Here is a 15131-nt window from a genome sequence, read left to right on the forward strand (position 1 = left end):
GCAAGAGCTAATACAGCAGAGGCCCAGGGCCACAGAGAGAGGGCAGAGGGGATGGAAGGCCACAGAGAGCTGGCCCTGAAGCGCAGGCAAGGCAAAATAAGCAAGGGAGCAGAAAGAGAGTCTGGAGAAAAAAATGACTGGGGGAATAACAATCCTTCCCCAACGAGAAATCCATATCCTCAAGGGAAATCTCAAATCCATCAGAACCGAAGTGGAAAAGGTAGGAGTTAAATTTACACATTCCAGCAAAGTCAGCAGAAAGTAAAGGAAGAGGAACAGGTATGACAGATTGGGGCGAGGAGGAGTGGGTATTTGTGGTGCTAGGAACAACTGGATGAGACTATCAGGATTTCTGAAATTCAAGTGAGACCCTGAGTTCTCTGCCAGGGGGCCACGACATAAGCAATTAACACACAGTTAATTGTTCTTCCTCTCCTTCATAAGCAAAATTGGGACTCAAATGGACAGCCTAGGTTTATTTGTTTTTTTTTTTCTTTAGTTGGATTTGGAAATCTCCCATCTCTTCAGCCTCCTGTCTCCAACATCAGAGCTCATCTCTTAAGAAAGTATAAACTAGCATTTCTAGCTAACTCCTGCCAGCCAAGCTGGACCTGAATGTCAGTCAAATACTGAATCATTTAAACTATCATCCTCTACCCCACTCCAAGATGCACAGCATAGGAACTGCCTCTCGCTCATGCTGAAATATAAGGTTCTGTTTTCTGGCTGAATTCTGTATCTTAATTCCCAGCTACAGTCCTTCCTAGAAAGAAGCAGACAGAGCCACAGCATATGCTCTTCTAATCCATAATCTGATGGTGTCCTTCAGTCATCATTTTAACTCTCTTTTCTGCCAGAAAAATATCAAATTTATTCTAGAACAGGCACAAGTGCAAAACTGCCTAGAAGAAAAGATAATATGATTCCAAAACAATATTTAAATATTTGCTTATGTCCCGCTTTCTGGCATTTTTGTGGCAGACTTGCACTGGGATACCTCAGTATGGTGGGTACTAAATTATCTCACCTGCTGCATGGTGGAGGGATTCTGCTCACCAGGACCTGACTGAGGACATATAACAGCAAGCTAGAATCGGATTTTATCAGGAAGTTGTTCCTCAATGGGACATTATTTCTCATTCTTTAGAATTACAAAGTCTAAACCAATGAGACAACTGCGCTGAGTGCTCCTCTCTTTAACCAAAGCCCCCGTGTTATTTAACTGCCCTTATGTCCACCGCCAAACGGCTGTGCCTTACCACAGCCCTTGAATGGGAAGCCCCAGATGTCAGAGGCTGTTTACTCAACCCCATCCTAGCAGCCCTACCCCAGCACGAGTCTCCACTGCCTACCATCCTGGGATTTCTCTACATTCTAGCCAAGGCACATAGTCCCCAAGCTCTCAATGGTGCAGCAGTATCCCTTTGGTAGCCTGAGTTCTCTGCACCCCATCTCTGGTGGCCTATGAATGCCCTCACACCACTTCTGGTGGTCTGTGCCCATTGCATCCCATCTCTGGCAGACTGTGGCTGCCCCACATCTCTTCTGATGGCCTGCGGTCCCCTCACACTCTACTTTTGGTGGCCTATGGACTCCTTTACCCATCCCTGGCAGCCTGTGGTTCCCTGCACCCCATCTCTGGTGGCATGCCTACTTCACTCCTGAGCTCAAGCCCAAATAAGGAGCCCATCTCTTTGATGACACTAGGAGTAGGGTCTACCCCCAAAAGCTCTGATTAGACCACTCATGGCAAAGAAGCATGTTTCAGAGGCCCAGGACTGCGATGAACTACGAATTTCTTCAAAGCCTTACATTTTACTCTTTAGAACCCATCCAAGTATTGCCAGGGTCAGGCCAAGCATGTGATACATGTGGTTCTTTAATCTTTGCTTCCTTGAGAGGAAGATACGCTTGTTACCTCATTTTACAGCTGAGTTGCCAAGCCCTAGAGAAGATTCTGCCTGAGGTCACACCACCAGGAAGTGGGAGAGCAGAGACTCAGAACCAGGCAGAGCAGGTCTACTCAGAATCAATGCCTTTGTCCTGACATGAAATAAGTTTCCAGGAGAACCCAGTGGTTCTGTGGCTTCGCAAGCGCTGAGGCACACCCCGCCACTCCATAGAGGGTGAAGGAGTCCAGGCCTGCGGCCTCTCCTGAGAGTAACACACCAGATATGGAGATATTTTTCTGCTCATCTAGTATATTCATTTATTAGCTAAGTTAAAAAATAACAATACACTAATCTGACTTCTCTACTGGAAAAGTTACTGCAGGACACTGTCTTCCTTTCACAAAGAACCTAATTCTTCTTCACAAAATCTAAGTCGTCCAAGGCTGAGGCTTGAACGAGGATCAGTGCTCCTCCACAACTCTCAGGCTCCTGAAGCCTGTTGGGCCCAGAGTCTGAAGGATGCATGGGGTCCAGATGGGCAGCAGACGGCAGGAGACAGGCAGCTCTTACTGCATTATGTGCTTTAACAAGAACAGCACCATCATCGGCCCTTTCCCTTCCTAGGGGAAGGAGCGCTCAAAAACACAAATTAGGCAGTTTCTACAACCACAGTCCACCACTATCAATATGTCACTCAAACAAAGGTCTATGGGCTGGGAAGGATGGAGTCACCGTCACCTTTGCACAGAGGTTGGAGGCTACAGTCATCAAAGAAACCCACCTCCTCACTAGCCAACTCCTTTTCCTTTCCATCCCCAAAGTAAGATTTGGTCACCTAGCTGCCACAAGAGCCACTTCAGTTTGTTAAGGAAATAAGGGGTTACTTGCATGGGAGGAAGGCGTCCCCGGTAGTCTCCACTTCCGGCCTGGCAGCACTCTGCAACACCTAAGTCTACAGACAGGATTTCAAAGCTTTCTGGAGTTACAAAACCTCATGAGTTTGTTTAATTTTGTGACTTCCCTCCTACCCAAGGGAGGGAGGGAAAGAGAGAGGGAAGGAGTGTGTGAGTGTTTGTGTGAGTGTGTGTTTTGGGGGAGGGAAACATCAGGGCTTTATTAAACAAGGATGAAATACCCCGAAAATCCATAGACATCTTAACTCACAGGCTATTTGGACAATACTAAGGCAGATATTTATCTTTTATGCTGTACATCATTTCAAACAAGGTACCTAAATTTAAAAAACAACACATTTTCAAAAGAAATACTAAAGTAATAACAATCTCCAAGAATAAGTAACTTCTATATATGGATTAATCTAAAAGTATACCAGATCAAAGATAAGTGTGGCTTTATCATTGATCCCCAAATTCAGCTATGAAATAAGGCAAAGGTTAAATTCTCTCAAAAGTATCTCCCTTTTCATCCTTCTTCCCTGCAAAATAGGATTTAGGTTCCATCAGTGGCATGAGATATTTTCATTCAAACCCTGATTTTTCTGAAAAGAAAATGAAACAACAGAAAAATTAGACCCATGCTAGGTACTTCAATTCATTAATACTTTTAAACAGAGGAAATAAAATACTATGCAATAGCTAAAAAGATTTGATGGGCTATACTTATGTTATGCTGTAATCATTTACCCAAAAAGCGACAAGAACAGACTACTATTGCAAATTTGGGCCTCAAAGATTCTTGATGATCACACTGAATAAAGATGAACAAGTAAAAGCAAATCAATTGAATGAAGGGAAAACATTTAAACTACTTAAAAACTATCTGTATTTAAGGTTAAAATTCAAGGTAAAAATTCAAGGTGTGTTCTTCATAGGTTTAATATTTAAAATTTACAATCCTTGCTGTGACAAAAGCAAACTAATGTTAACATTTTGCTGTGAAATGATAAAGATTTAATACTCTTAATTTGTTAAGAGTGGATGCAAATCATTTAGAAATAAATATCTGAACGGAAAAATGAGCACAGGATATGTTCATCAATTCACAGTGAAACAATGTTTTAAAAGGAAAACATACAACTTCTAAATCAAAAAATGTAAACTAAAACAAAATGCCATTTAAAATTTCACCTATCAAATGGAGGAAGTTTTGTGAGTTTTTAATTATCATTATTATCGAACTTGATGCTGAAAAGGGAATGTTAAACTGGGCTCTCTCCTACAATCTGATAGAAATAAGTATAAACTGATATCATTTTAGAAAGTAATCTGATAATGTCTCAAAGACAGTGTATGTATGTGCTGCACATTCACACGTCCTCATGCCCACACACAGCCACGCACATCCACACAGAATTACACTTCCAAGAATTTATACTGGGATATCATCACTGATTTATTCAAATTTAAGATTTAACTGGAAACCACTGTCCAGTGCTAGGGACTAGGGAGTTAAGGTACATCCAGAACGGAATAGGGGATTCATCAAATGAATTGATATTCTCCACGTTCCTCTAAGATGCTGGCGGCTTTCAGGACTCTCTCAAATAACCTGCACATCTGTGCTCCAGAAAGTTCAACAGCATGCTCGCTAACATTCAGCTGTTTATCTCTAAAAATCTATTTGTGCTAGCTGTATTTGTTATTAAAAGCCTGGGAAAAACTGTAAACAATGTGGAGAGTTGCATCAGTGTCTTTAAATGCCTTTTATGTTCTCCATCCATTCTAATGAAATCAAAACTGGATATTATGGCTATGGTTTATGTAAAAGACTCAAATAAGTGGACCCATTCACCATGAAAGGACTTTCACTCCATAGCCAAAAGAATTGAGGAGTGAATATAGATTTGTTTCAATTTAAAATGATACGTTTAGGTATGCATCATTTATTATTTCCCAGTTTAACTTACTTTTTCAATAACTATCTATAATTTCCCAACAAGTCAAATAAACGTACAGCTGCTAAAAATGTGGTTAAAAAAAAATGACTGACTTGGGGAAATACTGACAATACTTTAAAGAGAAAAGGAAGATTAAAAATGTACAGTACATTTACATCTTTGTAAAACATGCCTTTATTACATAACTAAATAAAAATCCAACAGGAAAATACTACAAAATCCCAACAATTTCTCTCAGGAAATGGCCAATGATTTTTTTTTCTTCTTTTTGCTTTCCCAGGACTCTCTTTTATACAATTAATATTACTTTTATAAACAGAAGAAATATTACTTGAACTTTTTCTTGTGGAAATTCTGCTAAATAGAAAAGCCAACGATTATGACAGAAAAGCTTGTTGGTGTGACAGGACTGTGATTCAATAAAGACAAAACTCATAGTTTACGCTGAGAATAGACAGCAGTCGCAGAACCTGGGAATGATGAATTCCTTTGCAGGATGAACCATGAAGGCCAGCACACTTGTCACCTGGGCAGGGAAGGCACAAGACAGAGCTCAGCTGGTAGGCAGTGGAAACGTCAGATTCTGGACTGTCTGGTTCTTTGACTTACAGGCATAATTACCTTCTGGGTTATTATTGCCTAGCAGAGAAGTTCACTCTGTCTCCTTAGATCCTTGGTGACATGATGTTATTTAAGAGAATACCGGGTTGCACAGTTCAAGTATGTGTTCTAAAATGCTACATTTTAGAACCCGAGGATGCACAGTGCTTTGATTCCATCATACTAGAATTCTCTTTAAAAATGACTCATGTAAAAACAGGATTTTGATAAACAAGGTCCTAAGTTCAAACAACAGATTCTAACAGGAAGAGGTAAACACAAAATTTTGGAGTCTCCAAATCATCTGTAGAACATCTAAATAGCACCCATGAACTGTGCAACAACTGAAAAGCCACAGTCGGCCTCCAAATACAAGTCCTCGCGCAGTGTCAAGTCTGAAGAAGTTGCAGCCAGTCAGCAAGTATTCACTAACAGCTGACTCCTTTCCAGGCCAGATGCCATATAGAAAAAGCATCCATACTATTTATGACCAACACCCTAATGATGATCATTTGAGTTAGAAGGTACCTGGGGTGAGTCCCATCTCTAGTTCAGCCAATGCTGACATCCCACATCCCAGATGACATATATCCTAGAATTCTTACCTTCATGCCCTCAGGAAGACCCACAGGGTCATGACATGTAGGGGCCATGTGCCATCTCTGACCCATCCTTGCTCACTCTTCCCTAGAAACCCAGTCCCTCCTAAAATAGTATGAAACTGCAGGCAAGAGAAGCCAGGTATCAATCAATTACAAATGAGAATTTTCCAATAGTTCTATATTGAAAAATAACATAATTTATTAAATACTGAGAGAAGAGCTCTTTGAAAAAGTGATTATGTGAGGAAAACATCATCTAGAAGTTATACTGCAAGTCAGGCTATGCATCAATACCACAGGCAAATTTCCTAATTGTTTCACAATGAACTCTGAAGAAAATTGTTTTACATACCAAAAGCACAGAGCGAAACAAGGGCTGATTACATGAGGAAAAGATATCCTTTTTATCTTTTGAATTTTACACCAGGTGTTCATATAATACCTCTTTTAAAGTGATATGTTTTAGGGCAACACTTTTAATTAAGCTGCAACTTTCTTCTTTTTAATACCATCTCAGAGTTTCTCCAATTTTATTCCACATACAAAAAAATTCATGAAACATGAAAAGCCCATTGCAAAAACAAGCAGACCATCATAGATTTCTTCTCTATTTAAATCTGAGTAAGTCAAATTCATTACATTCAGTCTCAAATGTGAAGCTGTTTCTTTGAGGGTAGGCAAAAGAAAAGGCTGTACTAAATGACCGAATTAGAGTCTGTTCCCAGAACAGACTGGAGGAAACAGTAGGTTATTGCTATACTAAGTTTATTTCTTCAGCTTCAGATTTCATCATCGAGGTCTAGGTCTATAAAACGATACTCAGGACATGTATTTTTAGATAAGCTCATTAGTCTCCTATTGGTATTAAACCAGGCCTCATTATAGCATCCTTCAAAAGCTTAGACAGGATGCATTTTTCTGTGTTCCCAGCTCTCAATAATACAATTTAGGGATTTTTCCATAAACTCACAGAACACAAGTAGACTCATAGACCAGTTTTCAAAACTGAGGCCTATGAACTCTGAATAGGTACTGACACACACACCCTTTCTGTCAGGAGCTGTCCCAGCAATGGCCCCAGCCTGAGATCACGGTGGGATCTTCCTCCCTCAGGATGTCTTCTGGCCAAATGCTCAGGGCCAACAGACTCTTGTCTATGTAAGTACTCTCTAGCTGAGCCAGGCTGTCGCTCCACTCTCATATATGAAGTGTGGAGAGGTGGGGCCTGGGAATATCCACCAGAGTCTGCTAACTGACAATTCAACATCTGCCTGCACCTCTGTGATTTTATAAATCAACTATCCAACTCCGTGTTCTTTATAGACCTCAGTATTGGGCAAGGATGAGAACATAATCTCCCCAGTGGAGATGGAGGTAATGCTGTGCTCCTCCTCCTTCCCAGGGCCATGAGGAACTCGGAGCCTTGGGAGCTAGAGACATGGGCTCTGCCTGTGACCTTAAGAAAGTACTTGAACCTCTATGGGCCATACTCTCTCACCCACTCCTCCTTCCAGCTCCAGTTCTAAAAGCACTATGGCCACTATTGAGGGCTTTTATCTTATAACTACAGATTTCCAAATGCTAATAGCACCAAAAGGCTCATAGGGAGCTAAAGATTAGAAAGAGACGGTGGGAGAGGGGAGCAGCTCAAGCATGGACACACACACACACATGGGTGCACACACATGCAAGTCAGATGCCTTCCATTTGCTACTTCACACAACTGTTACCTTTAACACGATGAGTACGTATTTAACACCTATAATGTTTATATTTCCCTTAAAGTTTTCTTTCACCTTTAGGATTCCTCCTCAGTGCTAAAAATGTGATTGCATTCTCAGCAAGACAAACCTTTCCAATCATGACCTGTGTTCATGGGACCTGTGGCTGGCACAAAATAAAGTTCACAGATACCTAGTTTTATAAATCAATAAACAAAAACTAGGTTTTTCACCTATCGGGGTGACAAGAGTCCATAATGAAGGGAATAGGCCTACAGCTGTGGGAACATAGATCCAAGCAATTCCAAGGCAGCGACTGAAATGCATGGCATCATTCCCTTTGACCTATCTAGATTTTCGCTACAGAAACTGTAGAAAAACATTCCTCATCTAAGGATGGTTCCTGGTCTTCAGGTGTGAGTACAAAGGGATAATCTTCATGCAGTCAGAGAGTCCCAACACTGACATGAGGGTCAGCAGATCCTGTGACAGCAATGATGGAAGACCCTGGGGAAGTTTAATGACCAAATTTGTAGTTCTCTTCCAGGCTGCACTTACCCTCCAACTGTTGGCAAATACAAGAAGTGGTGGCCTCAAAGGCTGTCTCACGACTGGGGATGGGACCACTGTCACTGTGTAGGCCAATCTCCACAGCAAGGAAATTCTTGCCCCAAATGCCAATAGCAGCTGATAATCCTTGCCCCAAATGCCAATAGCAGCTGTAAGTGACCCCCAAAATTGTTGCTAGTGGTTACTTTTGGGAGTGATCACACTTGAGACCTTTGTAACTTCCACTCTACTTCTGTGCTGTTGCATCTTTCCTTCTCTGCTTCCTCCCTCCCACACTCACTGTGTATGAATAGTGAACCTGAACCTTTACCATTTGAAGTGTTCACCTCAAGCGCATACTAACTCAATTCAAATAAAATGAACGTTAAAGGCAAGAGCAAAGGCTTTAACCTGCAGCCCACTTCCATCTTTGCTTCCCATGCTGGGCCTGCTAGCTTCACCGACACAGGCAGGAGTGGACATCTTGGGTCCACAAGAAGCCTGAGTTTCTACCCTCTCACCACACCTCTCCAGGTACTGTCTTCCTTCTGTCTGGCGAGAGTAAAACCAGAGAAGCAGGAGGACAGACAGGGAATCATCCTGAGGTCGCCTCACAGCAGCCCATTCATTACTGCCATTTTAAACATACCTCCAGCTGAAAAAACACGCTTTAAAAATGAAATGTTAACTGCTAATCACCAAGAAACCAGGCTTATTTTCATACATTGCTGGAAAATCTGGGGGTTTTTTAATAAAGGAATCACAGCATTTCATCTAGATATCTTTTATTAATACACGAATATTTATTTGTGTTCTAGAAAAAGATATAAGGTATATAGTTGGTGCCAGAGCACACACATAGAGGCCCCAGTTCCATGCTCTTCTCTGATCCCCACACACCCACTTTGGCTCTCTTCCTTATCCTGGTTTCAGTGTAAATGGCGCTGCTTCCTAGAGTGAGCCCCCAAACCCTACCCGACAACAGCCATCTCCCATGAACTACAAACTTCGCGAGAAGCTCATCATTGGGCACAGGCACTCGATAAATACCAAACGATGGATGCATAAGCGAAAGGAGCACGAATATTCATTATTTCCGGTGTTTCCACCTCAACCCCACATACCAAGAACTAATGCAGATAAAATGTGCACAGGAACCAACGGGCTTGGCTTGTGTAGAATTCTCATCTGAGATACATCTACAACAAGATGGGTGAAAAACTCCTAGTCTTCCAGGAAGACTAGATGACATCAGGCCCCTCAGACCAAAGACACTGTCCAGTGAGCAGGTTAGCCTGCAACAGCCGTCCATGCCCAGAAAACTGCCCATTGGCACTGATGTGATCCAGCTCACTTGTCAAGAGGGCAGCCATCGCTGCCCCTTGACCTGCTGCCCCAGGCCCCTGTCCAACTCAGTACACCTCTCCACTCCCACATGGGATGGCTGCTGACCTTTAAAACCCACCCATACCCATCACCCCTTCATCCCCAGTCAACAGGCTCACTCCCAACCAGTGATTTCTCCAGCTGCACTCCTGAAATCCGCTGGGCTCCCTGGACCTCCACTGGAGGTAGGAAGCTGCCATACCATTTTCCCTCGTGCTCCTCACCAAAATCTGCCAGACTGACAGATTGGTCTCCTAAGTTTGTTCTCCAATGTAACCCCCAAAACCTAACTCCAGTCCCCTTCAGCCTCCCATGGAGCTCCTAGAGCTCTGCAAAGCTGGGGTCCCAGCCCACACCCTTTTGTCTCAAAGGTCTTGCTCCCACCTGTGCTTACGGGCTTTGATCTTACACCTAAGAAAAACTGAAGCGCCATTGCTTAAATTAACGATTGTTGCTTTCCTTTCCAACACTGGCTGTCAAAGTCATCCTTCCAAACTCAAATGTCACTCCCTCACTTAAAAAAAATTAGGTAACTAGAGAAAAGGCCAAAGTAAAGTAAAATGCCTTTTTACTTTACTTTTTTGGCTACAATCTCCATTTCCAGCCTGATCTACCAGCCCTGGTGAAACATGGTTCCAGGCACTCCTGACATCACACAGCTCTCAGGACAGGAAAGGCCACTTCATTTCTGCTTCTCCTTATGCTGTTTCTCAGCCTGAACTACCCCATTATCATCACAGCACCTATGACCCAACATCAGCTCCAGGTCACAGCACCTATGACCCCATCGCCCAGCCACTAGACGGCCCTCAGCTGCCCCATGTTTCGCAGGGGCTTTGTCGGGGCTGGTTCTCAGTGACCGTCGGAAAAGGTTGTTCACAAGTCCTTCTCCCTACAACCAGACAGCAGTGGCCTCAACTATGTCTTTACCTCCCCCAAAGGCCAACAAGAAATCAAAGAGAGCCTCTCAAACAAGGAGTCACTCTCGCTCCTCTAATTAAAAAGGACAAATAAACCCGGTCCCCTAAAACACACAATCCCAGAACTGCACTCTAACAGTGTACTGGGGTCCAGCAACACCCTCTTAAAGATACCTAATTAATCTGCTACTGAGTGCACACTACCTGTCTTGCCTCTTCAGGGCATACATGCCAAAGAACAGGACATGGCCTTGGACAAATGCAATTAGGGATGATCAAATCAACCTAACATATACGAATTATGACTTTAACTTAAAACACACCACTCGGGATGCAACTGTGTGTTCATACACACTCTCTACCAAATTAAATCCAACGCTGGAAGACAGGAGCCAAATGTGAGTGCATGCCTGACAGTGAGAGCCTGAGGCACTCTGTCAAACATTTTAGAGAATATTAAAACTGTTGCACTAATGGAAAAACATAACGCCTATTATTTGGTTCCATAGATGCGGACACATTTTTACTTCCTCTAGTTGTGTTTCAGGCAGATGCAGTTTATCCGAACTACACTGCCAACTCTGTGCAATAAATAAGTAAATAAACAGCTTCTTCTCACTAATGTTTACAGAACAATGCATTCTGGGAAACATTACAATCGGGGTTTCAGTGACTTCAACTGATATTACAAAGTGTAGTAAGAACTACGTAACCAATGATAAAGGCTATGGTTTTAGACTTAAAAGGCTATTTCTTAGAACAACTTAAAAATATTATTCAGTATATTCTATTGTTTGATGACAAATATAAAGCAAGCTAAAATGGGGTTTTTCACATTTCATTAATCACCATATTTCATTTCTCTGAGGAAAAAAAGTGGCCAAAACAAGCGCTTAGCACTTTGCCGACCAAATGTGAATTAACTTCTACACTCTCCACAAAATAGGTGCTCAGGGTCATTCTGCACATGACCAGTCACCCCTGGTCCCAGCCCTCCATCTCACTGAACACAGGGTGTCCTTCCACAAAAAAATATTCAAAAGCAGAAGTTAATACAGTATGAAAAAATGAAAAAGTCAGTGATATCATTTAAGCCTCATGCAATGTCTATCATCCAGTGTTCAAGACTGAAAACCAGACGTAGAAGCAAATGACACACATCTCTGTAAAAGCGTTTACATTTCTTTCATCTTTTTCACCTTTACCCTGTTTCATTTGCTTTAAAAGTCTGAAAATAAACAGTACTGTAGTTTGTGTAGTCATTCTGAAATAAAGTGAGAAAACTACAAAGGATGTAGTGTCAGGCAAATATCTGTAAAACCAAGCAAATATACTTACATCTTTTGCCATGTTACCAGATCCGTGAAATCGATGCTATAAATGTTCACCCTCCAGAGAAGAAAATTTTTTCTGGTAAGAAGGAAAGAAAAACAAGAAATGTGTAAGACTGTAAAACAAAGATAATAATATGTCAACATTTCCCCCACTACCACCACCATCCCGACTGCCCCTCCAACTGGCAGGCGCCTTCCTTTCCAAACCCACACTCCATCCTCAAAGCGCAGCTGGCAAAAACCTCCACACCTGGGAATTTAAAAGTCATCTCAACGAATGGAAATGCATCCAACACCAGGATGCCCAGTCCGGCTCGCGGCAGACCCCTGTCCTCCTCGATGCCCACACAAAGACCCCACACCCGGTCGGGCCTGGCACTGGGCCTGGCACCCGGCCTGCGCCCGCGCACGCAGGGCGCAGCTGGGGTTCCCCAACCAACCCCCCGGGCGCAGCCCCGCTGTCCCTGCGCAAACGCGCACCCCAAGGAGTGCCTCCGTTCCGCTGGCTCGCTTCCCAAGCCCACCCGGGCGGCCCGTAACTCTGACAGGTGGGCTTCCGGGGTCCGGCCTCCGGCCTGTCAGTAGGCCGCGGCCGCCTCCCCGCGAGTGCCTCCCGCGCGCCGGAACCGGCAGTCGGGCGGGCCAAGTCAGGGTCAGCGCCAGCCCCCACGCAACCCGGACTCCTGGACCCATGCGCTTGGGCAAATCTCGACTCCCGCTGGGTGCAGATGCGGGCGCTACTGTTCCGCCTGAAGGCCACCTGCAGGCCCCGCGGGAAACCCGGGACCCCTGACCCCACGGCCAGGTCACCTGGGAGCCCACGACGGCGGCGCCGAGGAACGGGGCAGGAGGCCAGAGAGCCGGGAGGGGAGCGCACACGCGGCGGGGAAGGAGGACAGAAGACCGGTGGGCGCCCCGCGTGTCCGCGCCCCTCCCGGGACCCCGGCCCTCGTCGGCCCCCTGCCCGCCGCACCTGACTGGCGGTAAGCGCGCGGACACGCGGGGGCAGACACGAGGGCGCGGATACGGATACGCGGGCTTGGATACGCAGACACGGACACGCAGGCACTCCCGGCGCGCGCTCCGGCCCGGGGTCCTGCCCTGCGAGGCGCCGGGCGCGGGGCTCACCCTGCCGAGCGGGCGTCGGGCGGCGTGACGTGCGCGGCGCGGTGACGTGGGCGGCGGCCCCAGCTCCCGCAGCGCGCCTGCGCGCGTTTTCGCGCCTTCGGCTCCCTCCTCCTCCTCCCGCCGGGAAGGCCCGCGCTCGACTCCGAGGGGGATGGGTTGCGCGTGCGCGTGTGCGTGTGCGTGCGCGCGGACCTGCGATGAAGAGTCAGGGACACGCGCTCCTATGCTGCGGTGCGCGGGGGAGAGGAGTCAGTAGGGTGTACACATGTGCGCGCACAGAACAGGAGGAGGTGGGGTGCACATGTGTGCACACGGAGGAGAGGGCGGTAAGGTGGCACACATTTGCGCACAGGGAGGAAGGGGCTGGATTGTGTGCCTACAGTTATGTGCACATGGAAGACAGTTGGGGTGTGTGTGCACATGTGCATCCAAGAGTAGAAGGGCATCAAAAGGGGGGAATAAAGAGGAAATTTGAGGAATTTACATCAAAAAGCTAATCAGTTCTTTGTTCTGCTTCTGTAAATTCCCTTGCTATATGCGGAAGCTCATGCAAGACCTCACTTGCACTTTGCTTCTCTTGTAAATGTAACTCTTTGTACCCATAGCAGCCCCTGCCTCTTTAGCATCTTGTGCCTTGGCAGATCCCCGCTCTCTGTAACAATTTGTAACCAGTGTTACCCGTAAGGACTCCCGCCCTTCCACCAATGTTACTACTTGAAACCATAGCAACTCCCTCCGCTTTGTAACGGTCTAAGCTCGAATCAACCAATCAGTTCGTATGATATACTGGTATATAAGGAATGTTGCAATATAGCTCCGCGCCTAGATCTTCAGAGCACTATCTCTTATGGGACTGCACGTAATAAACCTGAGTTGTCTCCAAGATGTTGGTTGGTTCCTCGCTGGGCTGATTTGGGGAATTTTCCACAACAGTGTGTGTACCTGTATGTGCACACAGATGAGAGTGGGAGGCTGGCTCTGTATGTGCACACAGAGGAAAGGGAGCTGTGCGTGTGCACATGGGTGTATTTGCAGGGATGTGTGCACAAAGGTAGAAGGAGGGCAGATTTGTGGGCACAGGCGTTTGTGCACACAGAGGAGGAAAGGAGGCTGGGTGCGTGAACATGAGAGAATGCTAGATGTGTGCACACATGAGTATGTACTAAGAGGAGAAAGGCAGTCTGGGATATGCACATGAGCATATTCAAGTAGGGGTGTGTGTGCATGTGCACAAGGAGAGGAGGTCGCACAAGAGTGTGCAGGTGCATGGAAGATTCGTGGTGTGTGTGCATGCAGCATGGTGCCCTGTTTACCTGGTTCTCTCCTGTCCCAGCTTTGCCCTCAGCCTCTATACCAACACCTGGCTTCTGGCCAGATTCTGAGTATCCTCCATATAGAAGGGTGCGTGGGGAAAAAAAAACCAGAGAGCCAGTTTGCCCCTTATTGTAGTGTGGGCCTGGTAGACCCTTAGCCCAAGTGGTTCTCCCTGCAGCCCACAACCTCCAGGACGTTGGGCCCTGGTGTCTGGAGACTGAGCAGAGGGCCAGCTGGGCCTGAGAGTCCAGTCCAAAGTTCGGGCTGTATCAGGCTGTGGTGTGCAGTGAGTGAGGGCATAATTAACATCTCAGGGGACTTGAGCATAGAGCAAAGGCCTCTGCAATGTTCGGCAATGTGTTATTGCATTACACCCCACCTAGCATGGTTTCACAATTTAACCACTTTTTTGCTGATCACACCCATCCCTGCTTCTCTACTAATGCACCACTTAAACTGTTAACACCTTAATTAGCATTGGTTTTTTCTTGAGGACAGCAAAAATTTTCTCATTCTTCCTGCTGATTAAAGCACAAAGGGCATTTAGAAAAGCATGGATGGTGGGGTGATGGGGGAAATAAAAGGCTTAGACGGGGAAAGTCTTATAAATCCTGTAGACAGAATGCCCTATTTCTCTGCTGGTAAAATGTATACAGCTTTTCACCCATTAGCAGGTCCCCATGGTATCTGAACCTAGATTCTTCCATTTTATTCAAGTGGTCATGTGTTCCTAGTTTGATTTTTCTGTCATAGAAATTCTTTATTTTTGACTTTTGAATATTCACCTCCAGATATCAGCTGGAAGTCTCCCTTCCAGCCTTTGGACCC

General features: G+C 45.2%; 1 protein-coding gene across 8 annotated transcripts in view; it reads right to left on the reverse strand.

Annotated features, from left to right (window-relative positions):
- TFDP1 (transcription factor Dp-1) overlaps positions 1-13045 on the reverse strand; it is a 45233-nt gene extending 32188 nt beyond the window's left edge. For 2 of the 8 annotated variants that reach the window (XM_039878753.1, XM_039878756.1), the window contains exons 1-2: positions 12835-12983; positions 11866-11937 (exon numbers count right to left, since the gene is read on the reverse strand). In XM_039878753.1, the coding sequence (XP_039734687.1) occupies positions 11866-11877 (12 nt within the window). In that variant the 5' untranslated portion in view covers positions 11878-11937; positions 12835-12983. The other 6 variants (XM_039878754.1, XM_039878755.1, XM_039878758.1 and 3 more) reach the window with 6 other exon arrangements.
- Positions 13046-15131: the final 2086 nt, after the last annotated feature.

Source organism: Pteropus medius, unplaced genomic scaffold (genome assembly GCF_902729225.1).
Source record: "Pteropus medius unplaced genomic scaffold, Ma_sr-lr_union100, whole genome shotgun sequence".
Classification (NCBI taxonomy): domain Eukaryota; kingdom Metazoa; phylum Chordata; class Mammalia; order Chiroptera; family Pteropodidae; genus Pteropus; species Pteropus medius.